Here is a 26,865-nt window from a genome sequence, read left to right as displayed (position 1 = left end):
ACAGTTTAAATGATCTTTATTTTCAGACTCTGTCCAGTTTTAACCATCATCATCCTCCTCTAAGCATTAACATTTTAAAAGCTCCCGAAGTGAAGTTTCCAACGAACGTACAGATTTAGGATCAGCTTACTCCGCCACGATCCTAACGATTAGCTGGGAGAACTGACCCGAGATCAGCGTCTAGGGGCAACTCCACCCGTTGTATTTCATAGGAACAGAGTTTGGGCTGAGCAGAGCAGGGCCACAGAGACGCTGATGCTTAAACACGAGGTGAAGCCGTTTCCACTGCTACCAGAGGTGAGCCGGTCACCATACTGAGACAGGAGCTGGAGGGCCACACCATTAGTCCAGCCAAATCCCAACTACAACACAGACACAGAGAGAGACACAGAGAGAGAGACACAGAGAGAGAGACACAGAGAGAGAGACACAGAGAGAGAGACACAGAGAGAGAGACACAGAGAGAGAGACACAGAGAGAGAGACACAGAGAGAGAGACACAGAGAGAGAGACACAGAGAGAGAGACACAGAGAGAGAGACACAGAGAGAGAGACACAGAGAGAGAGACACAGAGAGAGAGACACAGAGAGAGACACAGAGAGAGAGACACAGAGAGAGACACACAGAGAGACACACAGAGAGAGACACACAGAGAGACACACAGAGAGACACACAGAGAGAGAGACACAGAGAGAGACACAGAGAGAGACACAGAGAGAGACACAGAGAGAGACACAGAGAGAGAGACACAGAGAGACGCACAGAGAGAGACACAGAGAGACACAGAGAGAGACAGAGAGAGACAGAGAGAGACAGAGAGAGACAGAGAGAGACAGACACACAGAGGCAGACAGACACACAGAGGCAGACAGACACACAGAGGCAGACAGACACACAGAGGCAGACAGACACACAGAGGCAGACAGACACACAGAGGCAGACAGACACACAGAGGCAGACAGACACACAGAGGCAGACAGACACACAGAGGCAGACAGACACACAGAGGCAGACAGACACACAGAGGCAGACAGACACAAAGAGAGACAGACACAAAGAGAGACAGACAGACACACAGAGACAGACAGACACACAGAGAGAGACAGACACACAGAGAGAGACAGACACATACAAAAGACTAGATAAGAGATCAACGTTTCCATTTTGCCATTTGAGTCATTTAGCAGACGCTCTTATCCAGAGCAACTTTTTAAGATGAGATGAGATATTATACCTGAACTTCATATTCTCCTCCTCCGCCCGGCTTCCCATCTCCGTTCACATCATACTGACAGAGAGAGAAAAACAAACCCCACATATGTTGAGCTTTTATTAAAAGGCACAATGTGTACGTGTTGTGGATATACTGTCATTGTGGACTCTCCTAGATTTTTATTGATTTATTTCACCTTTATTTAACCAGGTAGGCAAGTTGAGAACAATTTCTCATTTACAACTGCGATGCAGATTTAGGGATCAGCATTTCCCTCCCCTAATCCCAACCATTAGTGGGGGGAAATGCTAAACCGACACATGAACAACATCTAGGGGGAGGCAAATAGATTTAGCCACCTAAAACTTTGTGGTGGGGAAATATATATATATATATTTGCGGGCTGGTTTTGGACCGCGGGGCCAGGCCCTATTACCAACCCTCGTCTAGGGGCAACATCACCCTGCACCTCATTGTGGTCACACACAAGATGAAACCTTAAATCACCTTCTCAAACATGGCTTCGTACTTGACATAGGTCAGCCAATTGGTTCTGATCCAGCGCTGAGCCAAATCAAACCCCAGCTCTCTAGCTTCCTGTGAGGGTAGACTGGACAGGCCTGATTGGAAGATAACAGAGTTACAGATTACACAGGCATGATAGTGCACCTTATTAGGGAATGGGGGTTGTCATTTGGGATGTTGCAGATGCAAACACGTAACCCATATCAGGGTTAACTAGGTCCTACCTTGGATGAGTATGTGTTGCAGAGGGGGCCATGCGTTGGGGTAGTCCCACTGCTGACCACTGTCAACCAGGGACGTAGGGACACCGTTAGGAAACGCAAGACCGCCACTAGTCTACGGAGGGAGGGAGGGAGGGAGGGAGGGAGGGAGGGAGGGAGGGAGGGAGGGAGGGAGGGAGGGAGGGGAGAATTTTTATTATATTTTATTTAACCCCTCCACTTTGGAGGACGAATATTTTTTTGTTTTTTACTGCTTTTTTGCTACAGATAGAGTTGAAGTCAGAAGTTCACATACACCTTAGCCAAATACATTTATGAATTTTGGCCCATTCCTCCTGACAGAGCTGGTGTAACAGTCAGGTTTGTAGGCCTCCTTGCTGGCACACACTTTTTCAGTTCTGCCCACACATGTTCTATAGGATTGAGGTCACGGCTTTGTGATGGCCACTCCAATACCTTGACTTTGTTGTCCTTAACCTCTATGGGCTAGGTGGGACGCTTGCGTCCCACCTACTCAACAGCCAGTGTAATCCCGTGGCGCGTTATTCAAATACCTTAGAAATGCAAAACCTTCAATTTTTCAAAAATATGACTATTTTACACCATTTTAAAGATAAGACTCTCGTTAATCTAACCACACTGTCCGATTTCAAAAAGGCTTTACAACGAAAGCAAAACATTAGATTATGTCAGCAGAGTACCCAGCCAGAAATAATCAGACACCCATTTTTCAAGCTAGCATATAATGTCACATAAACCCAAACCACAGCTAAATGTAGCACTAACCTTTGATGATCTTCATCAGATGACAACCCTAGGACATTATGTTATACAATACATGCATGTTTTGTTCAATCAAGTTCATATTTATATCAAAAACCAGCTTTTTACATTAGCATGTGACTAGCATGTGACTAGCATTCCCACCGAACACTGCCGGTGAATTTACTAAATTACTCACGATAAACGTTCACAAAAAGCATAACAATTATTTTAAGAATTATAGATACAGAACTCCTCTATGCACTCGATATGTCCGATTTTAAAAGAACTTTTCGGTGAAAGCACATTTTGCAATATTCTCAGTAGATAGCCCGGCATCACAGGGCTAGCTATTTAGACACCCAGCAAGTTTAGCACTCATCAAAGTCAGATTTACTATAAGAAAAATGTTATTACCTTTGCTGTCTTCGTCAGAATGCACTCCCAGGACTTCTACTTCAATAACAAATGTTGGTTTGGTCCAAAATAATCCATCGTTATATCCAAACAGCGGCGTTTTGTTTGTGCGTTCAAGACACTATCCGAAAGGGTAAATAAGGGTGGCGAGCATGGCGCATTTCGTGACAAAAAAATTCTAAATATTCCATTACCGTACTTCGAAGCATGTCAACCGCTGTTTAAAATCAATTTTTATGCCATTTTTCTCATAAAAAAGCGATAATATTCCGACTGGGAATCTGCGTTTAGGTAAACAGACAAAAGAAAAGAAAGCATTCGGTCGACTCGGGCACGCGCCTAAGCCCATAGTACCCTGATCGGCCACTTGCCAAAAGCGATAAAGTGTTTCAGCCAGAGCCTGCCTCGATATCGTTCAGCTTTTTCCCGGGCTCTGAGAGCCTATGGGAGCCGTAGGAAGTGTCACGTTATTGCAAAGATCCTCAGTCTTCAATAAAAAGAGCCAAGATGAAACACTACTTCTCAGACAGGCCACTTCCTGCATGAAATCTTCTCAGGTTTTGGCCTGCCATAGGAGTTCTGTTATACTCACAGACACCATTCAAACAGTTTTAGAAACTTTAGGGTGTTTTCTATCCAAAGCCAATAATTATATGCATATTCTAGTTACTGGGCAGGATTAGTAACCAGATTAAATCGGGTACGTTTTTTATCCGGCTGTGTCAATACTGCCCCCTAGCCCTAACAGGTTAAGCCATTTTGGCACAACTTTGGAAGTATGCTTGGGGTCATTGTCCATGTGGAAGACCCATTGAAGACCAAGCTTTAACTTCCTGACTGATGTCTGAGATGTTGCTTCAATATATCCACATAATTTTCCTCCCTCGTGATGCCATCTATTTTGTGAAGTGCACCAGTCCCTCCTGCAGCAAAGCACCCACACAACATGATGCTGCCACCCCCGTGCTTCACGGTTGGGATGGTGTTCTTCGGCTTGCAAGCCTCCCCCTTCTTCCTCCAAACAGAAGCTTTTAAAGCCATGACATAATTTTCTGGAATTTTCCAAGCTGTTTAAAGGCACAGTCAACTTAGTGTATGTAAACTTCTGACCCACTGGAATTGTGATACAGTGAATTATAAGTGAATTAATCTGTCTGTAAACAACTGTTGGAAAAATTACTTGTGTCATGCACAAAGTAGATGTCCTAACCGACTTGCCAAAACTATAGTTTGTTAACAAGAAATGTGTGGAGTGGTTGAAAAACGAGTTTTAATGACTCCAACCTCAGTGTACGTAGACTTATGACTTCTACTGTACATACGTTACCTGTACATTTTACATACATGGTACTTTTATATATAACAACAATACATTACCAAACAAACTCTTTAATCCCACCCCTCAGCCACTCTCAGCCCATCCCACCTATCACCATCGACCTCAGCTCTTTAATCCCACCCCTCAGCCACTCTCAGCCCATCCCACCTATCACCATAGACCTCAGCTCTTTAATCCCACCCCTCAGCCACTCACAGCCCATCCCACCTATCACCATAGACCTCAGCTCTTTAATCCCACCCCTCAGCCACTCTCAGCCCATCCCACCTATCACCATAGACCTCAGCTCTTTAATCCCACCCCTCAGCCACTCTCAGCCCATCCCACCTATCACCATAGACCTCAGCTCTTTAATCCCACCCCTCAGCCACTCTCAGCCCATCCCACCTATGACCATAGACCTCAGCTCTTTAATCCCACCCCTCAGCCACTCTCAGCCCATCCTACCCATCACCATAGACCTCAGCTCTTTAATCCCACCCCTCAGCCACTCTCAGCCCATCCCACCTATCACCATAGACCTCAGCTCTTTAATCCCACCCCTCAGCCACTCTCAGCCCATCCCACCTATCACCATAGACCTCAGCTCTTTAATCCCACCCCTCAGCCACTCTCAGCCCATCCCACCTATGACCATAGACCTCAGCTCTTTAATCCCACCCCTCAGCCACTCTCAGCCCATCCCACCTATCACCATAGACCTCAGCTCTTTAATCCCACCCCTCAGACACTCTCAGCCCATCCCACCTATCACCATAGACCTCAGCTCTTTAATCCCACCCCTCAGACACTCTCAGCCCATCCCACCTATCACCATAGACCTCAGCTCTTTAATCCCACCACTCAGCCACTCTCAGCCCATCCCACCTATCACCATAGACCTCAGCTCTTTAATCCCACCCCTCAGCCACTCTCAGCCCATCCCACCCATCACCATAGACCTCAGCTCTTTAATCCCACCCCTCAGACACTCTCAGCCCATCCCACCTATCACCATAGACCTCAGCTCTTTAATCCCACCCCTCAGCCCATCCCACCTATCACCATAGGGAGGAAGTTAACACTAACTATTATAAACACACATCGCTACAGTAACTCAATGGGTGTGTGTATTGTTCAGTGACAAATCAATGTACATACTCTTTCAGTCACAGTATTTCAACAGGACAATGATTTTTTTTCACAGAGAGTGAGAGATCTCGGCACCAGCAAGCTAACTAACCTGTAGATAGTGTACTGCCTTCTGTCCCATGGAAGGCTGGGAGTAGCAGCCTGCCCAGATCGGGGCCAGGTTAGTGGGGTAGAATGCAGGGTGGGAGGTGTTGGTTACAAGGCTGTAGTCCAACCAGACTCCCATCTCCTCATCCCACAGCACTGCCTCTATGGCCTCTTGTCTGGCTGACGCAGCTTTGTCATAGCGCGTTGCTTCAGGCTCATTACCTGGAACAACAGATTATACAGGACTTTTACAGGACCACATGACCTGCTGACAAATATCTCTGGGCCTATGGCTACAGCTAGGGCCCAGAGGAAACAGCTAGGGCCCAGAGGAAACAGCTAGGGCCCAGAGGAAACAGCTAGGGCCCAGAGGAAACAGCTAGGGCCCAGAGGTTATAACTAGGACCCAGAGGTTATAACTAGGACCCAGAGGTTATAACTAGGACCCAGAGGTTATAACTAGGACCCAGAGGTTATAACTAGGACCCAGAGGTTACAACTAGGACCCAGAGGTTACAACTAGGACCCAGAGGTTATAACTAGGACCCAGAGGTTATAACTAGGACCCAGAGGTTATAACTAGGACCCAGAGGTTATAACTAGGACCCAGAGGTTATAACTAGGACCCAGAGGTTATAACTAGGACCCAGAGGTTATAACTAGGACCCAGAGGTTATAACTAGGACCCAGAGGTTATAACTAGGACAGGTGGTAAAGAAAATTCCTGCCGCTAGCTAGTCAAAGGTGATAAGCTGCAAGTCTTTCTCCTCACCCAGCGTCCTGTAGAAGTGAGCCAGTGTCCTCTCGTTGCGACAGAGCAGAGCGTTGAGGTCTGTAGGAATGAGCAGAGTGGTTCTGGTGTCTCTCAGAGATCCGTTGTTGTTCCCCAAGCCGTCCACAAACCAGCGAGACGAGAAGTCCCACCCGGACTCCGCTCCTGAATGCAGCTCTTTCCACAGCCTCTCTGCAGCATCTGAGCACAGAGAGGAGGACGCAGGTAAAGGCAGGGTCTCAAAGGGCTTCACTCTATTCTAAAGTACACCGCTTCAGACCAACCCAATAGACAGTGTGTTCATGAAGTAGGGGAGAACGTTTACCTTGGGTCAGACCTTCAGCCAGCTCTACATCATCACTGTAGGACTCTGGTCTGGAAGTAAAGTAACAGACACAACACAGACACACACAAACAAATCACCTCCAAAAATACATGCACGTGGGTTGGATTTTGTGTTGTAACAGACGGACAAATAAAGGTGTGTATTGTGTTGGGATGAGGGTAATTTTCCTGTTGTGTTACATACCTGGGCAGGCCGACCTGTACATCAAAGCGGTTCAGAACATGCTTAATCCCATTCACTTCAACGGCCACAGAGCGGTTCTGCATCCAGAACAGGTACTCCTTCTCTAGGGCTGGCAGAGCAGTCCTACACAGTAGAGTAGGATGGGATTATAATCTAGGGCTGGCAGAGCAGTCCTACACAGTAGAGTAGGTTGGGATTATAATCTTGGGCTGGCAGAGCAGTCCTACACAGTAGAGTAGGATGGGATTATAATCTAGGGCTGGCAGAGCAGTTTTACACAGTAGAGTAGGTTGGGATTATAATCTAGGGCTGGCAGAGCAGTCCTACACAGTAGAGTAGGTTGGGATTATAATCTAGGGCTGGCAGAGCAGTCCTACACAGTAGAGTAGGTTGGGATTATAATCTAGGGCTGGCAGAGCAGTCCTAAACAGTAGAGTAGGTTGGGATTATAATCTAGGGCTGGCAGAGCAGTCCTACACAGTAGAGTAGGTTGGGATTATAATCTAGGGCTGGCAGAGCAGTCCTACACAGTAGAGTAGGTTGGGATTATAATCTATGGCTGGCAGAGCAGTCCTACACAGTAGAGTAGGTTGGGATTATAATCTAGGGCTGGCAGAGCAGTCCTACACAGTAGAGTAGGTTGGGATTATAATCTAGGGCTGGCAGAGCAGTCCTACACAGTAGAGTATGATGGGATTATAATCTAGGGCTGGCAGAGCAGTCCTACACAGTAGAGTAGGTTGGGATTATAATCTAGGGCTGGCAGAGCAGTCCTACACAGTAGAGTAGGATGGGATTATGATCTAGGGCTGGCAGAGCAGTCCTACACAGTAGAGTAGGTTGGGATTATAATCTAGGGCTGGCAGAGCAGTCCTACACAGTAGAGTAGGTTGGGATTATAATCTAGGGCTGGCAGAGCAGTCCTACACAGTAGAGTAGGTTGGGATTATAATCTAGGGCTGGCAGAGCAGTCCTAAACAGTAGAGTAGGTTGTGATTATAATCTAGGGCTGGCAGAGCAGTCCTACACAGTAGAGTAGGTTGGGATTATAATCTAGGGCTGGCAGAGCAGTCCTACACAGTAGAGTAGGTTGGGATTATAATCTAGGGCTGGCAGAGCAGTCCTAAACAGTAGAGTAGGTTGTGATTATAATCTAGGGCTGGCAGAGCAGTCCTACACAGTAGAGTAGGTTGGGATTATAATCTAGGGCTGGCAGAGCAGTCCTACACAGTAGAGTAGGTTGGGATTATAATCTAGGGCTGGCAGAGCAGTCCTACACAGTAGAGTAGGTTGGGATTATAATCTAGGGCTGGCAGAGCAGTCCTACACAGTAGAGTAGGTTGGGATTATAATCTAGGGCTGGCAGAGCAGTCCTACACAGTAGAGTAGGTTGGGATTATAATCTAGGGCTGGCAGAGCAGTCCTAAACAGTAGAGTAGGTTGTGATTATAATCTAGGGCTGGCAGAGCAGTCCTACACAGTAGAGTAGGTTGGGATTATAATCTAGGGCTGGCAGAGCAGTCCTACACAGTAGAGTAGGTTGGGATTATAATCTAGGGCTGGCAGAGCAGTCCTAAACAGTAGAGTAGGTTGTGATTATAATCTAGGGCTGGCAGAGCAGTCCTACACAGTAGAGTAGGTTGGGATTATAATCTAGGGCTGGCAGAGCAGTCCTACACAGTAGAGTAGGTTGGGATTATAATCTAGGGCTGGCAGAGCAGTCCTACACAGTAGAGTAGGTTGGGATTATAATCTAGGGCTGGCAGAGCAGTCCTACACAGTAGAGTAGGTTGGGATTATAATCTAGGGCTGGCAGAGCAGTCCTAAACAGTAGAGTAGGTTGTGATTATAATCTAGGGCTGGCAGAGCAGTCCTACACAGTAGAGTAGGTTGGGATTATAATCTAGGGCTGGCAGAGCAGTCCTACACAGTAGAGTAGGTTGGGATTATAATCTAGGGCTGGCAGAGCAGTCCTAAACAGTAGAGTAGGTTGTGATTATAATCTAGGGCTGGCAGAGCAGTCCTACACAGTAGAGTAGGTTGGGATTATAATCTAGGGCTGGCAGAGCAGTCCTACACAGTAGAGTAGGTTGGGATTATAATCTAGGGCTGGCAGAGCAGTCCTACACAGTAGAGTAGGTTGGGATTATAATCTAGGGCTGGCAGAGCAGTCCTACACAGTAGAGTAGGTTGGGATTATAATCCAAATGGAAGACTACTGAGATTTGATACTCTTTTTTCGGTTGTGTGGTAAAAGAGTTGATATTTTGATAGTATGATATGAACGGACAAACAGTGCATGACTCCTTTTCCCGGGCTGGACTCTCGTTGGCTCGAGGCACGGGACTTTTCCTGAGGAACCAGAGCTCATGGTTTGTTATGTCATTATGTGTGTGATCATTTCTGTTATCAATACAACCCACGCAAAAGAACACAGTTGTTTTGAAGTTATTTCCAATCTTTAAAGGGTTTAATGAATAGAGTATTTCCATTCTGACTTGTACATGAGTCTTTCGTATTGGTGTAAATCAAATCAAATCAAATTTATTTTTATATAGCCCTTCGTACATCAGCTGATATTCTCAAAGTGCTGTACAGAAACCCAGCCTAAAACCCCAAACAGCAAGCAAAGCATGTGAAAGAAGCACGGTGGCTAGGAAAAACTCCCTAGGAAAAACTCCCTAGAAAGGCCAAAAACCTAGGAAGAAACCTAGAGAGGAACCAGGCTATGAGGGGTGGCCAGTCCTCTTCTGGCTGTGCAGGGTGGATATTAAAACAGAACATGGTCAAAATGTTAAAATGTTAAAATGTTCATAAATGACCAGCATGGTCAAATAATAATAATCATAGTAGTTGTCGAGGGTGCAACAAGCACGTCCGGTGAACAGGTCAGGGTTCCATAGCCGCAGGCAGAACAGTTGAAACTGGAGCAGCAGCACGGCCAGGTGGACTGGGGACAGCAAGGAGTCATCATACCAGGTAGTCCTGAGGCATGGTCCTAGGGCTCAGGTCCTCCGAGAGAAAGACAGAAAGAGAGAAAGAGAGAATTAGAGAGAGCATATTTAAATACACACAGGACACCGGATAAGACAAGAGAAATACTCCAGATGTAACAGACTGACCCTAGCCCCCCGACACATAAACTACTGCAGCATAAATACTGGAGGCTGAGACAGGAGGGATCAGAAGACACTGTGGCCCCATCCGATGATACCCCCGGACAGGGCCAAACAGGCAGGATATAACCCCACCCACTTTGCCAAAGCACAGCCCCCACACCACTAGAGGGATGTCTCCAACCACCAACTTACCGTCCTAAGACAAGGCCGGGTATAGCCCACAACGATCTCCGCCATGGCACAACCCAAGGGGGGGGGGGGGGGGGGGCGCCAACCCAGACAGGAAGACCACGTCAGTGACTCAACCCACTCAAGTGACGCACCCCTCCCATGGACGGCATGGAAGAACACCAGTAGGCCAGTGACTGGTGTAGACTGGAAGGACCAGACAGGACTCATTCCCTCCCAAACAAAAAGGAGAAATCTATATTTTCTCTGGTAGGCACAACCTACGTGTCTCCCCTACAAACAACAACCTCAAGTCAAAACCGTTCCAACCTGAACAGAGAGTTCCGCCATCTTTTAAAATGGACGCCATTGTAATCACATCCATTCATGACAAGCTCTAGTCAGAAACAAAATGGTGGGCAAAAAGGAATCGGTACCTGAGGAAATCTTTGTGTTTAGCGGTCTGATATGAACTACCTGAGGAAATCTTTGTCGTTAGTGGTCTGATAGTAACTCTCCACCATCAGAGACAGGAAGGGGGGCTGACTGCGACGCTCGTAGTAAACTCTGGCCCCATTGGGGATGAAACCATATCTGGAGAGGAAAAAATAAAATCTAGATATTACAAAAAGACATACTGGCTCAATTCCATCCGTTTTGCATCTTTCATTTGATGATTTTAAAATGCATTGTATCCAGATTTTTGGTTGTAATTGTGTTTTTTTTTAAATTGTCAAACAAAATCATATAAAATCGTATTGTATACACTGCATTCGGAAAGTATTCAGACCACTTGACTTTTTCCACATTACAGGCTTATTCTAAAATCGATTAAATTGTTGTTTTTTTTCCCCCTCATCAATCTACACACAATACCCCATAACAACGCAAAAACTGGTTTTTAGACATTTTTGCTAATGTATTAAAAATAAAACATTTACGTAAGTATTCAGAGCCTTGACTCAGCACCTTGTTGAAGCTCCTTTGGCAGCGATTACAGCCTCAAGTCTTCCTGGGTATGATGCTACAAGCTTGCCCGATCTGTATTTGAGGAGTTTCTCTCATTCTTCTCTGCAGATCCTCTCAAGCTCTGTCAGGTTGGATGGGGAGCGTTGCTGCACAGCTATTTTCAGGTCTCTCCAGAGATTTTTGATTGGGTACAAGTCCGGGCTCTGGCTGGGCCACTCAAGGACATTCAGAGACTTGTCCTGTGTGCTTAGGGTTGATGTCCTCTTGGAAGATCAAGTTGTAGAAACATCTCAAGGATGATCAATGGAAACAGGAAGCACCTGAGTTCAATTTTCTCAAAGCAAAAGGTCTGAATACTTGTCAATAAGGTATCTGTTTTTATGTTTAATACATTTGCACAACAAAAGAAAAACAGTTCTTGCTTTGTTATTATGGGGTATTGTGTGAAGATTGATGAGGGAATCCATTTTAGAATAAGGCTGTAACATAAAAAAATGTGGAAAAAGTCAAGAGGCCTGAATAATCTGACTATACTGTTAATGGCTGTCCCTGAGCCAATCAGAGATTCAGGAGTCAGAGTTCTAGCATCTAGGTTCATGGAGGGAGTCCTTAATATTCAGGGAGTTGGCATGACCTACCTCTTTGGTGGTGAGTAGACATGACAGACAGATGGACAGACAGACATGACAGGCAGATGGACGGATGGACAGACATGACAGGCAGATGGACGGATGGACAGACAAGACAGACAGACCAGACAGACGGACGGATGGACAGACAAGACAGACAGACAGACAGACCAGACAGACAGGCTGACGGACAGACCAGACAGGCTGATGGACAGACAAGACAGGCTGATGGACAGACAAGACAGGCTGATGGACAGACAAGACAGGCTGATGGACAGACAAGACAGGCTGATGGACAGACAAGACAGACCGACCAGACAGACCAGACAGGCTGATGGACAGACAAGACAGACCGACCAGACAGACCAGACAGGCTGATGGACAGACAAGACAGGCTGATGGACAGACAAGACAGACCGACCAGACAGACCAGACAGGCTGATGGACAGACCAGACAGGCTGACGGACAGACAAGACAGGCTGATGGACAGACAAGACAGACCAGACAGGCTGATGGACAGACAAGACAGACAGACCAGACAGACCAGACAGGCTGATGGACAGACAAGACAGACCAGACAGGCTGATGGACAGACAGACTGACCAGACCAGACAAGACAGGCTGATGGACAGACCAGACAGACCAGACCAAGACAGGCTGATGGACAGACCAGACAGGCTGATGGACAGACCAGACAGGCTGATGGACAGACAAGACAGACCAGACAGGCTGATGGACAGACAAGACAGACCAGACCAAGACAGGCTGATGGACAGACCAGACAGGCTGATGGACAGACAAGACAGACCAGACCAAGACAGGCTGATGGACAGACCAGGACAGGCTGATGGACAGACCAGACAGGCTGACGGACGGACCAGGACAGACCGGACAGACAGACCGGACGGACCAGGACGGACAGGCTGACGGACGGACCAGGACGGACAGGCTGACGGACGGCCCAGACCGGACAGGCTGACGGACGGCCCAGACCGGACGGACCAGGACGGACAGGCTGACGGACGGACCAGGACGGACAGGCTGACGGACGGACCAGGACGGACAGGCTGACCAGACCGACAGGCTGACCGACGGACCAGACCGGACAGGCTGGCCAGACCGGACAGGCTGACCGACGGACCAGACCGGACAGGCTGACCGACGGACCAGACCGGACAGGCTGACCGACGGACCAGACCGGACAGGCTGACCGACGGACCAGACCGGACAGGCTGACCGACGGACCAGACCAGACAGGCTGACCGACGGACCAGACCCGACAGGCTGACCGACGGACCAGACCCGACAGGCTGACCGACGGACCAGACCCGACAGGCTGACCGACGGACCAGACCCGACAGGCTGACCGACGGACCAGACCCGACAGGCTGACCGACGGACCAGACCCGACAGGCTGACCGACGGACCAGACCCGACAGGCTGACCGACGGACCAGACCCGACAGGCTGACCGACGGACCAGACCCGACAGGCTGACCGACGGACCAGACCCGACAGGCTGACCGACGGACCAGACCCGACAGGCTGACCGACGGACCAGACCCGACAGGCTGACCGACGGACCAGACCCGACAGGCTGACCGACGGACCAGACCCGACAGGCTGACCGACGGACCAGACCTGACCTGACCTGACCTGACCTGACCTGACCTGACCTGACCTGACCTGACCTGACATGACATGACATGACATGACATGACATGACATGACATGACATGACATGACATGACAAGCTGATGGACGGATGGACAGACAGACAGACATGACAGACATGACGGACGGATGGACAGACAGGCAGATGGACAGGCAGATGGACAGACAGACAGCCAGCCAGCCAGCCAGCAGGTGCAGCTCACCGGTCGATGAGGTGGATAAAGTTGAGGATCATCCCACGGGCGGTGTCTGTCATCTCAGAGAGCAGGAGACCATTGATCACCCAGTAGGAGTCCCTGGGAGGAACAGAGAGCAGATCCACCTCACTGTCCCTGGTAATAATACACACTAGAGGTCTCTGAATGAACAGGCCAGTCTGTCCCCATAGAGGGCTCTGAGAGGTAAGGTCTCTGAATGAACAGGCCAGTCTGTCCCCATAGAGGGCTCTGAGAGGTAAGGTCTCTGAATGAACAGGCCAGTCTGTCCCCATAGAGGGCTCTGAGAGGTAAGGTCTCTGAATGAACAGGCCAGTCTGTCCCCATAGAGGGCTCTGAGAGGTAAGGTCTCTGAATGAACAGGCCAGTCTGTCCCCATAGAGGGCTCTGAGAGGTAAGGTCTCTGAATGAACAGGCCAGTCTGTCCCCATAGAGGGCTCTGAGAGGTAAGGTCTCTGAATGAACAGGCCAGTCTGTCCCCATAGAGGGCTCTGAGAGGTAAGGTCTCTGAATGAACAGGCCAGTCTGTCCCCATAGAGGGCTCTGAGAGGTAAGGTCTCTGAATGAACAGGCCAGTCTGTCCCCATAGAGGGCTCTGAGAGGTAAGGTCTCTGAATGAACAGGCCAGTCTGTCCCCATAGAGGGCTCTGAGAGGTAAGGTCTCTGAATGAACAGGCCAGTCTGTCCCCATAGAGGGCTCTGAGAGGTAAGGTCTCTGAATGAACAGGCCAGTCTGTCCCCATAGAGGGCTCTGAGAGGTAAGGTCTCTGAATGAACAGGCCAGTCTGTCCCCATAGAGGGCTCTGAGAGGTAAGGTCTCTGAATGAACAGGCCAGTCTGTCCCCATAGAGGGCTCTGAGAGGTAAGGTCTCTGAATGAACAGGCCAGTCTGTCCCCATAGAGGGCTCTGAGAGGTAAGGTCTCTGAATGAACAGGCCAGTCTGTCCCCATAGAGGGCTCTGAGAGGTAAGGTCTCTGAATGAACAGGCCAGTCTGTCCCCATAGAGGGCTCTGAGAGGTAAGGTCTCTGAATGAACAGGCCAGTCTGTCCCCATAGAGGGCTCTGAGAGGTAAGGTCTCTGAATGAACAGGCCAGTCTGTCCCCATAGAGGGCTCTGAGAGGTAAGGTCTCTGAATGAACAGGCCAGTCTGTCCCCATAGAGGGCTCTGAGAGGTAAGGTCTCTGAATGAACAGGCCAGTCTGTCCCCATAGAGGGCTCTGAGAGGTAAGGTCTCTGAATGAACAGGCCAGTCTGTCCCCATAGAGGGCTCTGAGAGGTAAGGTCTCTGAATGAACAGGCCAGTCTGTCCCCATAGAGGGCTCTGAGAGGTAAGGTCTCTGAATGAACAGGCCAGTCTGTCCCCATAGAGGGCTCTGAGAGGTAAGGTCTCTGAATGAACAGGCCAGTCTGTCCCCATAGAGGGCTCTGAGAGGTAAGGTCTCTGAATGAACAGGCCAGTCTGTCCCCATAGAGGGCTCTGAGAGGTAAGGTCTCTGAATGAACAGGCCAGTCTGTCCCCATAGAGGGCTCTGAGAGGTAAGGTCTCTGAATGAACAGGCCAGTCTGTCCCCATAGAGGGCTCTGAGAGGTAAGGTCTCTGAATGAACAGGCCAGTCTGTCCCCATAGAGGGCTCTGAGAGGTAAGGTCTCTGAATGAACAGGCCAGTCTGTCCCCATAGAGGGCTCTGAGAGGTAAGGTCTCTGAATGAACAGGCCAGTCTGTCCCCATAGAGGGCTCTGAGAGGTAAGGTCTCTGAATGAACAGGCCAGTCTGTCCCCATAGAGGGCTCTGAGAGGTAAGGTCTCTGAATGAACAGGCCAGTCTGTCCCCATAGAGGGCTCTGAGAGGTAAGGTCTCTGAATGAACAGGCCAGTCTGTCCCCATAGAGGGCTCTGAGAGGTAAGGTCTCTGAATGAACAGGCCAGTCTGTCCCCATAGAGGGCTCTGAGAGGTAAGGTCTCTGAATGAACAGGCCAGTCTGTCCCCATAGAGGGCTCTGAGAGGTAAGGTCTCTGAATGAACAGGCCAGTCTGTCCCCATAGAGGGCTCTGAGAGGTAAGGTCTCTGAATGAACAGGCCAGTCTGTCCCCATAGAGGGCTCTGAGAGGTAAGGTCTCTGAATGAACAGGCCAGTCTGTCCCCATAGAGGGCTCTGAGAGGTAAGGTCTCTGAATGAACAGGCCAGTCTGTCCCCATAGAGGGCTCTGAGAGGTAAGGTCTCTGAATGAACAGGCCAGTCTGTCCCCATAGAGGGCTCTGAGAGGTAAGGTCTCTGAATGAACAGGCCAGTCTGTCCCCATAGAGGGCTCTGAGAGGTAAGGTCTCTGAATGAACAGGCCAGTCTGTCCCCATAGAGGGCTCTGAGAGGTAAGGTCTCTGAATGAACAGGCCAGTCTGTCCCCATAGAGGGCTCTGAGAGGTAAGGTCTCTGAATGAACAGGCCAGTCTGTCCCCATAGAGGGCTCTGAGAGGTAAGGTCTCTGAATGAACAGGCCAGTCTGTCCCCATAGAGGGCTCTGAGAGGTAAGGTCTCTGAATGAACAGGCCAGTCTGTCCCCATAGAGGGCTCTGAGAGGTAAGGTCTCTGAATGAACAGGCCAGTCTGTCCCCATAGAGGGCTCTGAGAGGTAAGGTCTCTGAATGAACAGGCCAGTCTGTCCCCATAGAGGGCTCTGAGAGGTAAGGTCTCTGAATGAACAGGCCAGTCTGTCCCCATAGAGGGCTCTGAGAGGTAAGGTCTCTGAATGAACAGGCCAGTCTGTCCCCATAGAGGGCTCTGAGAGGTAAGGTCTCTGAATGAACAGGCCAGTCTGTCCCCATAGAGGGCTCTGAGAGGTAAGGTCTCTGAATGAACAGGCCAGTCTGTCCCCATAGAGGGCTCTGAGAGGTAAGGTCTCTGAATGAACAGGCCAGTCTGTCCCCATAGAGGGCTCTGAGAGGTAAGGTCTCTGAATGAACAGGCCAGTCTGTCCCCATAGAGGGCTCTGAGAGGTAAGGTCTCTGAATGAACAGGCCAGTCTGTCCCCATAGAGGGCTCTGAGAGGTAAGGTCTCTGAATGAACAGGCCAGTCTGTCCCCATAGAGGGCTCTGAGAGGTAAGGTCTCTGAATGAACAGGCCAGTCTGTCCCCATAGAGGGCTCTGAGAGGTAAGGTCTCTGAATGAACAGGCCAGTCTGTCCCCATAGAGGGCTCTGAGAGGTAAGGTCTCTGAATGAACAGGCCAGTCTGTCCCCATAGAGGGCTCTGAGAGGTAAGGTCTCTGAATGAACAGGCCAGTCTGTCCCCATAGAGGGCTCTGAGAGGTAAGGTCTCTGAATGAACAGGCCAGTCTGTCCCCATAGAGGGCTCTGAGAGGTAAGGTCTCTGAATGAACAGGCCAGTCTGTCCCCATAGAGGGCTCTGAGAGGTAAGGTCTCTGAATGAACAGGCCAGTCTGTCCCCATAGAGGGCTCTGAGAGGTAAGGTCTCTGAATGAACAGGCCAGTCTGTCCCCATAGAGGGCTCTGAGAGGTAAGGTCTCTGAATGAACAGGCCAGTCTGTCCCCATAGAGGGCTCTGAGAGGTAAGGTCTCTGAATGAACAGGCCAGTCTGTCCCCATAGAGGGCTCTGAGAGGTAAGGTCTCTGAATGAACAGGCCAGTCTGTCCCCATAGAGGGCTCTGAGAGGTAAGGTCTCTGAATGAACAGGCCAGTCTGTCCCCATAGAGGGCTCTGAGAGGTAAGGTCTCTGAATGAACAGGCCAGTCTGTCCCCATAGAGGGCTCTGAGAGGTAAGGTCTCTGAATGAACAGGCCAGTCTGTCCCCATAGAGGGCTCTGAGAGGTAAGGTCTCTGAATGAACAGGCCAGTCTGTCCCCATAGAGGGCTCTGAGAGGTAAGGTCTCTGAATGAACAGGCCAGTCTGTCCCCATAGAGGGCTCTGAGAGGTAAGGTCTCTGAATGAACAGGCCAGTCTGTCCCCATAGAGGGCTCTGAGAGGTAAGGTCTCTGAATGAACAGGCCAGTCTGTCCCCATAGAGGGCTCTGAGAGGTAAGGTCTCTGAATGAACAGGCCAGTCTGTCCCCATAGAGGGCTCTGAGAGGTAAGGTCTCTGAATGAACAGGCCAGTCTGTCCCCATAGAGGGCTCTGAGAGGTAAGGTCTCTGAATGAACAGGCCAGTCTGTCCCCATAGAGGGCTCTGAGAGGTAAGGTCTCTGAATGAACAGGCCAGTCTGTCCCCATAGAGGGCTCTGAGAGGTAAGGTCTCTGAATGAACAGGCCAGTCTGTCCCCATAGAGGGCTCTGAGAGGTAAGGTCTCTGAATGAACAGGCCAGTCTGTCCCCATAGAGGGCTCTGAGAGGTAAGGTCTCTGAATGAACAGGCCAGTCTGTCCCCATAGAGGGCTCTGAGAGGTAAGGTCTCTGAATGAACAGGCCAGTCTGTCCCCATAGAGGGCTCTGAGAGGTAAGGTCTCTGAATGAACAGGCCAGTCTGTCCCCATAGAGGGCTCTGAGAGGTAAGGTCTCTGAATGAACAGGCCAGTCTGTCCCCATAGAGGGCTCTGAGAGGTAAGGTCTCTGAATGAACAGGCCAGTCTGTCCCCATAGAGGGCTCTGAGAGGTAAGGTCTCTGAATGAACAGGCCAGTCTGTCCCCATAGAGGGCTCTGAGAGGTAAGGTCTCTGAATGAACAGGCCAGTCTGTCCCCATAGAGGGCTCTGAGAGGTAAGGTCTCTGAATGAACAGGCCAGTCTGTCCCCATAGAGGGCTCTGAGAGGTAAGGTCTCTGAATGAACAGGCCAGTCTGTCCCCATAGAGGGCTCTGAGAGGTAAGGTCTCTGAATGAACAGGCCAGTCTGTCCCCATAGAGGGCTCTGAGAGGTAAGGTCTCTGAATGAACAGGCCAGTCTGTCCCCATAGAGGGCTCTGAGAGGTAAGGTCTCTGAATGAACAGGCCAGTCTGTCCCCATAGAGGGCTCTGAGAGGTAAGGTCTCTGAATGAACAGGCCAGTCTGTCCCCATAGAGGGCTCTGAGAGGTAAGGTCTCTGAATGAACAGGCCAGTCTGTCCCCATAGAGGGCTCTGAGAGGTAAGGTCTCTGAATGAACAGGCCAGTCTGTCCCCATAGAGGGCTCTGAGAGGTAAGGTCTCTGAATGAACAGGCCAGTCTGTCCCCATAGAGGGCTCTGAGAGGTAAGGTCTCTGAATGAACAGGCCAGTCTGTCCCCATAGAGGGCTCTGAGAGGTAAGGTCTCTGAATGAACAGGCCAGTCTGTCCCCATAGAGGGCTCTGAGAGGTAAGGTCTCTGAATGAACAGGCCAGTCTGTCCCCATAGAGGGCTCTGAGAGGTAAGGTCTCTGAATGAACAGGCCAGTCTGTCCCCATAGAGGGCTCTGAGAGGTAAGGTCTCTGAATGAACAGGCCAGTCTGTCCCCATAGAGGGCTCTGAGAGGTAAGGTCTCTGAATGAACAGGCCAGTCTGTCCCCATAGAGGGCTCTGAGAGGTAAGGTCTCTGAATGAACAGGCCAGTCTGTCCCCATAGAGGGCTCTGAGAGGTAAGGTCTCTGAATGAACAGGCCAGTCTGTCCCCATAGAGGGCTCTGAGAGGTAAGGTCTCTGAATGAACAGGCCAGTCTGTCCCCATAGAGGGCTCTGAGAGGTAAGGTCTCTGAATGAACAGGCCAGTCTGTCCCCATAGAGGGCTCTGAGAGGTAAGGTCTCTGAATGAACAGGCCAGTCTGTCCCCATAGAGGGCTCTGAGAGGTAAGGTCTCTGAATGAACAGGCCAGTCTGTCCCCATAGAGGGCTCTGAGAGGTAAGGTCTCTGAATGAACAGGCCAGTCTGTCCCCATAGAGGGCTCTGAGAGGTAAGGTCTCTGAATGAACAGGCCAGTCTGTCCCCATAGAGGGCTCTGAGAGGTAAGGTCTCTGAATGAACAGGCCAGTCTGTCCCCATAGAGGGCTCTGAGAGGTAAGGTCTCTGAATGAACAGGCCAGTCTGTCCCCATAGAGGGCTCTGAGAGGTAAGGTCTCTGAATGAACAGGCCAGTCTGTCCCCATAGAGGGCTCTGAGAGGTAAGGTCTCTGAATGAACAGGCCAGTCTGTCCCCATAGAGGGCTCTGAGAGGTAAGGTCTCTGAATGAACAGGCCAGTCTGTCCCCATAGAGGGCTCTGAGAGGTAAGGTCTCTGAATGAACAGGCCAGTCTGTCCCCATAGAGGGCTCTGAGAGGTAAGGTCTCTGAATGAACAGGCCAGTCTGTCCCCATAGAGGGCTCTGAGAGGTAAGGTCTCTGAATGAACAGGCCAGTCTGTCCCCATAGAGGGCTCTGAGAGGTAAGGTCTCTGAATGAACAGGCCAGTCTGTCCCCATAGAGGGCTCTGAGAGGTAAGGTCTCTGAATGAACAGGCCAGTCTGTCCCCATAGAGGGCTCTGAGAGGTAAGGTCTCTGAATGAACAGGCCAGTCTGTCCCCATAGAGGGCTCTGAGAGGTAAGGTCTCTGAATGAACAGGCCAGTCTGTCCCCATAGAGGGCTCTGAGAGGTAAGGTCTCTGAATGAACAGGCCAGTCTGTCCCCATAGAGGGCTCTGAGAGGTAAGGTCTCTGAATGAACAGGCCAGTCTGTCCCCATAGAGGGCTCTGAGAGGTAAGGTCTCTGAATGAACAGGCCAGTCTGTCCCCATAGAGGGCTCTGAGAGGTAAGGTCTCTGAATGAACAGGCCAGTCTGTCCCCATAGAGGGCTCTGAGAGGTAAGGTCTCTGAATGAACAGGCCAGTCTGTCCCCATAGAGGGCTCTGAGAGGTAAGGTCTCTGAATGAACAGGCCAGTCTGTCCCCATAGAGGGCTCTGAGAGGTAAGGTCTCTGAATGAACAGGCCAGTCTGTCCCCATAGAGGGCTCTGAGAGGTAAGGTCTCTGAATGAACAGGCCAGTCTGTCCCCATAGAGGGCTCTGAGAGGTAAGGTCTCTGAATGAACAGGCCAGTCTGTCCCCATAGAGGGCTCTGAGAGGTAAGGTCTCTGAATGAACAGGCCAGTCTGTCCCCATAGAGGGCTCTGAGAGGTAAGGTCTCTGAATGAACAGGCCAGTCTGTCCCCATAGAGGGCTCTGAGAGGTAAGGTCTCTGAATGAACAGGCCAGTCTGTCCCCATAGAGGGCTCTGAGAGGTAAGGTCTCTGAATGAACAGGCCAGTCTGTCCCCATAGAGGGCTCTGAGAGGTAAGGTCTCTGAATGAACAGGCCAGTCTGTCCCCATAGAGGGCTCTGAGAGGTAAGGTCTCTGAATGAACAGGCCAGTCTGTCCCCATAGAGGGCTCTGAGAGGTAAGGTCTCTGAATGAACAGGCCAGTCTGTCCCCATAGAGGGCCAGCATTAGTCAGACCCCCTAACCTGCCCAGTCTGTGTAGCCCTAGCCGCTAGTAGTCAGACCCTTTGGTAGTCCTGGCTATAGCTTGGGCTTGTGACCTGCCACGCTCAAAAAGCCTGGATGACCCCAAACATATATATACAATGAAATGGACAGGAGAGCTCTCCGAAAGGACACGTTTCAATCATTCATTTACTTACAACCGAAAAGCATCTATTGGCCAGATGGGTTCCTCAGTTTAACTCCCTTTCTGCTTTATCAGCCCTGGGGTGCCAGATGGGTTCCTCAGTTTAACTCCCTTTCTGCTTTATCAGCCCTGGGGTGCCAGATGGGTTCCTCAGTTTAACTCCCTTTCTGCTTTATCAGCCCTGGGGTGCCAGATGGGTTCCTCAGTTTAACTCCCTTTCTGCTTTATCAGCCCTGGGGTGCCAGATGGGTTCCTCAGTTTAACTCCCTTTCTGCTTTATCAGCCCTGGGGTGCCAGATGGGTTCCTCAGTTTAACTCCCTTTCTGCTTTATCAGCCCTGGGGTGCCAGATGGGTTCCTCAGTTTAACTCCCTTTCTGCTTTATCAGCCCTGGGGTGCCAGATGGGTTCCTCAGTTTAACTCCCTTTCTGCTTTATCATCCCTGGGGTGCCAGATGGGTTGACCTTGACTTTCTGCATCTATTCCATTAGTCCCATAAGCACCAGGCAAGCTCAATCAATCCCAGATAAAATGATTTGAAAATGATTTGAAATAGTATTTGAACCAAGGTCTGCAATGCAGACAGAGGAGAAGGGAAAAAAAAAACCCCAGAGAGAGCAGTCCAGATAGAGTGCCAGCTTCACTGACCAGTAGTACAGTTCCCTGAAGCGTCCTCCAGGTACGACGAAAGGGTGGGGGGTGAAGATCTGAGAGTACTGTTCCGGGTGGGCCAAAGCATCACTACTGATCTGGTACACACACAAACAACTGAATTCACGTTAGCACTGCTCTGGTACACACACACACACACACACGTCATCATTGTTGACTACCACATCATATTTTACCAGACTTACTGTAAGTACACTACAGTACTATCAAACTATGAAAACACTACGTAGAATACGGAATGTATGAGGAGCCCCAAATTGGACCAATAGATCCTAGGCCTTGTCCGCTGTTTCACCACAGTAGATACATATGGCTGCCCAGAGATGGACTGATCCTAGACACTCTTCTCAATTTGAAAAAAGGCAACTACAAAAAAGAAGGTAAATCGACGAGAGGAGGGGCGAGGCGAGGCGAGGCGAGGAGAGGAGAGGAGAGGCGAGGCGAGGCGAGGCGAGGCGAGGCGAGGCGAGGCGAGGCGAGGAGAGGAGAGGAGGGGCGAGGCGAGGCGAGGAGAGGCGAGGCGAGGAGAGGAAAAAGTGGACGAAAATGCGCTTTAATGAAAATGAGACTCTCCTCCAATTGCACATCATCCGGCATGTGATAAACAAATGTTTCTAGTTGTGCCAGACGTTTTATAGATAAAGGAATACGTAGCATATCATTTTTAAAAGTTTGCACGCTTTTTCTCCAGTGAGAAAATAATAGCTTATTTTAAAAAGGGTTTCAAAAACTTCAGCAAAGGACCAGAGAGGAAGGAAAGAGGCTCCAGCTCGGTGGAAAATCTGTCTCCCGCCAGCAGATGGCGATGTGCTGTTTCTCCCACCCAGCAAGGAGGTCAATGAGAGTGTTGAATTTGGTCAACAACAACAAAAAAGTGAATGGCATTTTTTGCTACGTGAGGTTTATTTGCTCAAATAGATTTTTCGTAACACTTAAGTTGTTACCAGTGTACTGATATAAGTAGGATAGGTGACGTCCCAGCCACTTGGAGAAAGAAAAAAAAAAACATTTTATATCAGATGCATATTCAGAGCATGAGATTAGTAGCATACTCTCCTTTCAATACAGGCACTTCACGTCAACAACCCACATCTGAATATTCAGAAAAAAGGATTTACAATAATGAAAATGTATCCACCAATCCAAAGAATGGGATGGGGGGGGGGGGGGGGGGGGGGGGGGGGGGAGCTGGACAGTCCGCCATGACGCTTTGCGGACAACGACTCCCATTGTCACGGGGGGAGAGACATGCATCTTGCTAGCAAATCTATCATCTCTGGACGACTCAGATACACTTGTGCCTCCTCCTGTGTCAATTATGTTAGAAGGAAAATGGAAGACGGTCGGTCCTCTCTTCCTGCTAGACTACTTTAGGCGAGGAAGCACAAGCGTATCCTGCCCGCTGAAAAGTTTGAATATCTGGCACATCTCCTTTTGAATTAGCTTTTGTTTCATCAGGAAAAAAAATGCACTCATTTAAAACGATATGCTACTTATTTTATCTATGAATTGTCTTGCACGACTAACTTAATGTGTTTTTTGAACACTTTTACACATCTATTGTGGGATCCACCCCTGTAAAATACCAGTCGCCTAACGGCTCGCGAGCGGAGAATCTTCTCATTTCAAACAAGCGCATTTTCATCCAGACTCACTCTGCTTCCTTAACTTAGACGTTATTCAAAAGGAGGTGACAGAGGACGCAGGAGGTGACAGAGGACAACAGGAGGTACCAGAGGACACAGGAGGTACCAGAGGACAGCAGGAGGTGACAGAGGACAACAGGAGGTGACAGAGGACAGCAGGAGGTGACAGAGGACAGCAGGAGGTACCAGAGGACAACAGGAGGTGACAGAGGACAACAGGAGGTGACAGAGGACACAGGAGGTTCCAGAGGTGACAGAGGACACAGGAGGTGACAGAGGACAGCAGGAGGTGACAGAGGACAACAGGAGGTGACAGAGGACAACAGGAGGTGACAGAGGACAGCAGGAGGTGACAGAGGACAGCAGGAGGTGACAGAGGACAGCAGGAGGTGACAGAGGACAGCAGGAGGTGACAGAGGACAGCAGGAGGTGAGTAAATCTAACCACAGGCCATAGCCTATGCGACCACCTTTCTCCCAAGAGACTTCCACAGCTGATGCAGCTTCTCGGCCCAGCTACGCAGTTCTGCGTCTGCTATTCCAGTCAGGAACTGTGGCCTGCACACAGAAAACATGACTTGTATTGGACAGAACAGACTACCTTCTTGAGTCCAAAATGGCACACTATTCCCTACAGAGTGCACTACTTATAGGGAAGAGAGAGCCATTTTGGACTCAAAAACATTTCATGCCTGATATAAATTATTCTCTGTTTTAGAATAATGGCTAAAGTGTTCCACTCTGAAATTGTAGGATAAGAGTGAAATGTTTGAGAAGATAAAACCAGGATGTGTGTAGATCAGTTAGAATTGTAATACTTGGGTATTATATTCTTTAGTAGAGATGTAAGCAGAGTGAAGTTGTAGAACAGATAATAGAAAATCATTAGAGGTTTTCAAACCAAGAGGGTCCCAATGGAGGGAGGGGAGGTGAAAGCCTTGAAGGATGTGACCAAATTCATGTTTTTTTGGTTAGTGGAAAAGTACTGGTTGTTTGAGCAGGTAGTAGTCTACATATAGGAATGTGTGTGTGTGTGTATGTGTGTGTGTGTGTGTGTGTGTGTGTGTGTGTGTGTGTGTGTGTGTGTGTGTGTGTGTGTGTATTATAAAAGGACTGGGTCCTCATTTATGACTTTAGAGTGCCCTCGTGAATAAACATTTTGACTATTGTAAAGCTGGGAATTCTGTCTTTCATTTAAACCAGAATTTTACAAACTCTGGGTTGCAGACTTGAGTAGATTAATTGAAGTTTATGAACATTGATAACAAAATTCTATATCAACGCCTCAGTTTGGTCAGGATCAATCAGTATGATTGGCTCTCTCTCTCTCTCTCACTTGTCATGCCAGTCAGATGGGGACCATGGCTCAAACTCCTTCCCTGGTTCTTCAAAGTACTTGTGAAGGAAGTCTCTCAGTACGGCAGGCAGGACAGAGTTAGGATCTCCGTGTGTCAGGTTGTGAAACGCTGTCAGGATAATATCTGAGGGTATGAAGGGAGGTGTACGGTTCTGGGGTCAATTCCATTTTCAATAGAGAAAATAAACGGATATTTTCACTTTACTTCCTCAATGGACTGGAATGAAATGTTGACATCTGATTAGGTGTGTGGAGAGATCGGAGTGAACTCAGATCAGTTGTTTTATATCACTACATGGACAGGAGAGACCTGATACTTTATCAACACTCCTACTGAGACGCTTGATAAATACGGCCCCAGACCTCAAGCAAAGAAACAGCAGACATTGGAGGCACAAAGCCTGTATTGGGACTGATTCCCCTACAAGACTTACCAGGGGGTGACTGATTCGCCTACAAGACTTACCAGGGGCCGACTGATTCCCCGACAAGACTTACCAGGGGCCGACTGATTCCCCTACAAGACTTACCAGGGGCCGACTGATTCCCCTACAAGACTTACCAGGGGCTAAATGATTCGCCTACAAGACTTACCAGGGGCTAAATGATTCCCCTACAAGACTTACCAGGGGCCGACTGATTCCCCTACAAGACTTACCAGGGGCTAAATGATTCCCCTACAAGACTTACCAGGGGCCGACTGATTCCCCTACAAGACTTACCAGGGGCCGACTGATTCATCTACAAGACTTACCAGGGGGTGACTGATTCCCCTACAAGACTTACCAGGGGCCAAATGATTCCCCTACAAGACTTACCAGGGGCCAAATGATTCCCCTACAAGACTTACCAGGGGCCGACTGATTCCCCTACAAGACTTACCAGGGGCTGACTGATTCCCCGACAAGACTTACCAGGGGCTGACTGATTCCCCGACAAGACTTACCAGGGGCTGACTGATTCCCCTACAAGACTTAACAGGGGCTAAATGATTCCCCTACAAGACTTACTAGGGGCCAAATGATTCCCCTACAAGACTTACCAGGGGCCGACTGATTCCCCTACAAGACTTACTAGGGGCCAAATGATTCCCCTACAAGACTTACCAGGGGCCGACTTCAGCTTCATATCCACAAAGTACTTGTCATCATCAAACAGTTTGGCCATCTGAACCTGCTTTAGGACGTCCCCATAACAGTAGATCTCGCTGAGAAGTTAATAATTAATTAAGGTTATCTGGATGACAGGTTAAACAATACCCATAAAATAACCTGCATCAAAACCTAGAATACAGCAATAAGATGCAGGTCAAATCAAACTTTAAATAAAGTGCATTTAAAATCCCAATCAAGTCCAATTTCTAAAAAGTCTGTGTTAATGTTTAAGCCTCTTTCAATAGAGCAAATCCAACTTCAGACAGTTTGCTGAGTTCTGTCAAAACGCCACGCATCAATTCAGTCATAAAACACACTTCCCCAAGGAACCAAAAGTTCAGCTTTTGAAACAGAGCAACATAGTTCGAGATCATTTATAATAGGTTCATAAAAAGCCCCCCCCCCAAAAAAAATGTCAATGTAGCAACAACAACAAAAGAATAGTGTGTTACCTGTCACAAGGTGGAGGCAAGGCACACCAGTAGAGAGGACAGAGGAACAGCACGAAACGGATCCACAAACACATCACCGCTGCTGGAAACCCTGCTCTCGCATTTAGAACGGAAGCACTGGCACTCATCTAGAATTACATACGGGTCAAAGTGCATATTGATGATCACATAACACATTCACTATCCAAAGAGGGGAAATAACAGGATGAGATCTCTACAGTTACAGCTCCTCCTGAGCGATAATGTCTGTCCCAAATAGAGATGAGCGATTAGC

At 49.2% G+C, this 26,865-nt stretch overlaps 1 protein-coding gene across 2 annotated transcripts; it reads right to left on the bottom strand.

Moving 5' to 3' along the window:
• treh (trehalase (brush-border membrane glycoprotein)) lies at positions 1 to 26,865 on the bottom strand. Of its 2 annotated transcripts, XM_082956536.1 has the most exons (15): positions 26,592 to 26,865; positions 26,092 to 26,192; positions 24,965 to 25,109; positions 24,099 to 24,186; positions 21,960 to 22,060; positions 13,760 to 13,852; positions 10,762 to 10,878; positions 6,998 to 7,120; positions 6,794 to 6,843; positions 6,469 to 6,669; positions 5,701 to 5,918; positions 1,964 to 2,075; positions 1,722 to 1,834; positions 1,236 to 1,289; positions 1 to 362 (listed from the first exon to the last, which is right to left on the bottom strand). In XM_082956536.1, exons 1-15 carry the CDS (start codon positions 26,717 to 26,719, stop codon positions 207 to 209), a joined length of 1,800 nt encoding a protein of 599 aa, XP_082812662.1. In that variant the 5' UTR covers positions 26,720 to 26,865; the 3' UTR covers positions 1 to 206. The 2 variants fall into 2 exon arrangements, with proteins under 2 accessions (XP_082812662.1, XP_082812663.1); XM_082956537.1 differs by lacking the exons at positions 10,762 to 10,878; positions 13,760 to 13,852; positions 21,960 to 22,060 and adding an exon at positions 9,288 to 9,349.

The sequence above is a fragment of the Salmo salar genome, chromosome 09 (assembly GCF_965601325.2).
Source record: "Salmo salar chromosome 09, fSalSal1, whole genome shotgun sequence".
Taxonomy (NCBI): Eukaryota; Metazoa; Chordata; class Actinopteri; order Salmoniformes; family Salmonidae; genus Salmo; species Salmo salar.
This window is presented reverse-complemented; position numbering and strand designations above follow the sequence as displayed.

What these genes read in the sequence shown, in the direction of transcription:
- treh (XM_082956536.1), bottom strand. Translation starts at nt 26,719, where the DNA reads ATGAGTGCCAGTGCTTCCGTTCTAAATGCGAGAGCAGGGTTTCCAGCA. An exon ending in TTGCCTCCACCTTGTGACAG is followed by an intron (nt 26,193 to 26,591) that starts GTAACACACTAT and finishes TTAACTTCTCAG; the next exon opens with CGAGATCTACTGTTATGGGG. An exon ending in GTACAGGTCGGCCTGCCCAG is followed by an intron (nt 6,844 to 6,997) that starts GTATGTAACACA and finishes CTTTACTTCCAG; the next exon opens with ACCAGAGTCCTACAGTGATG.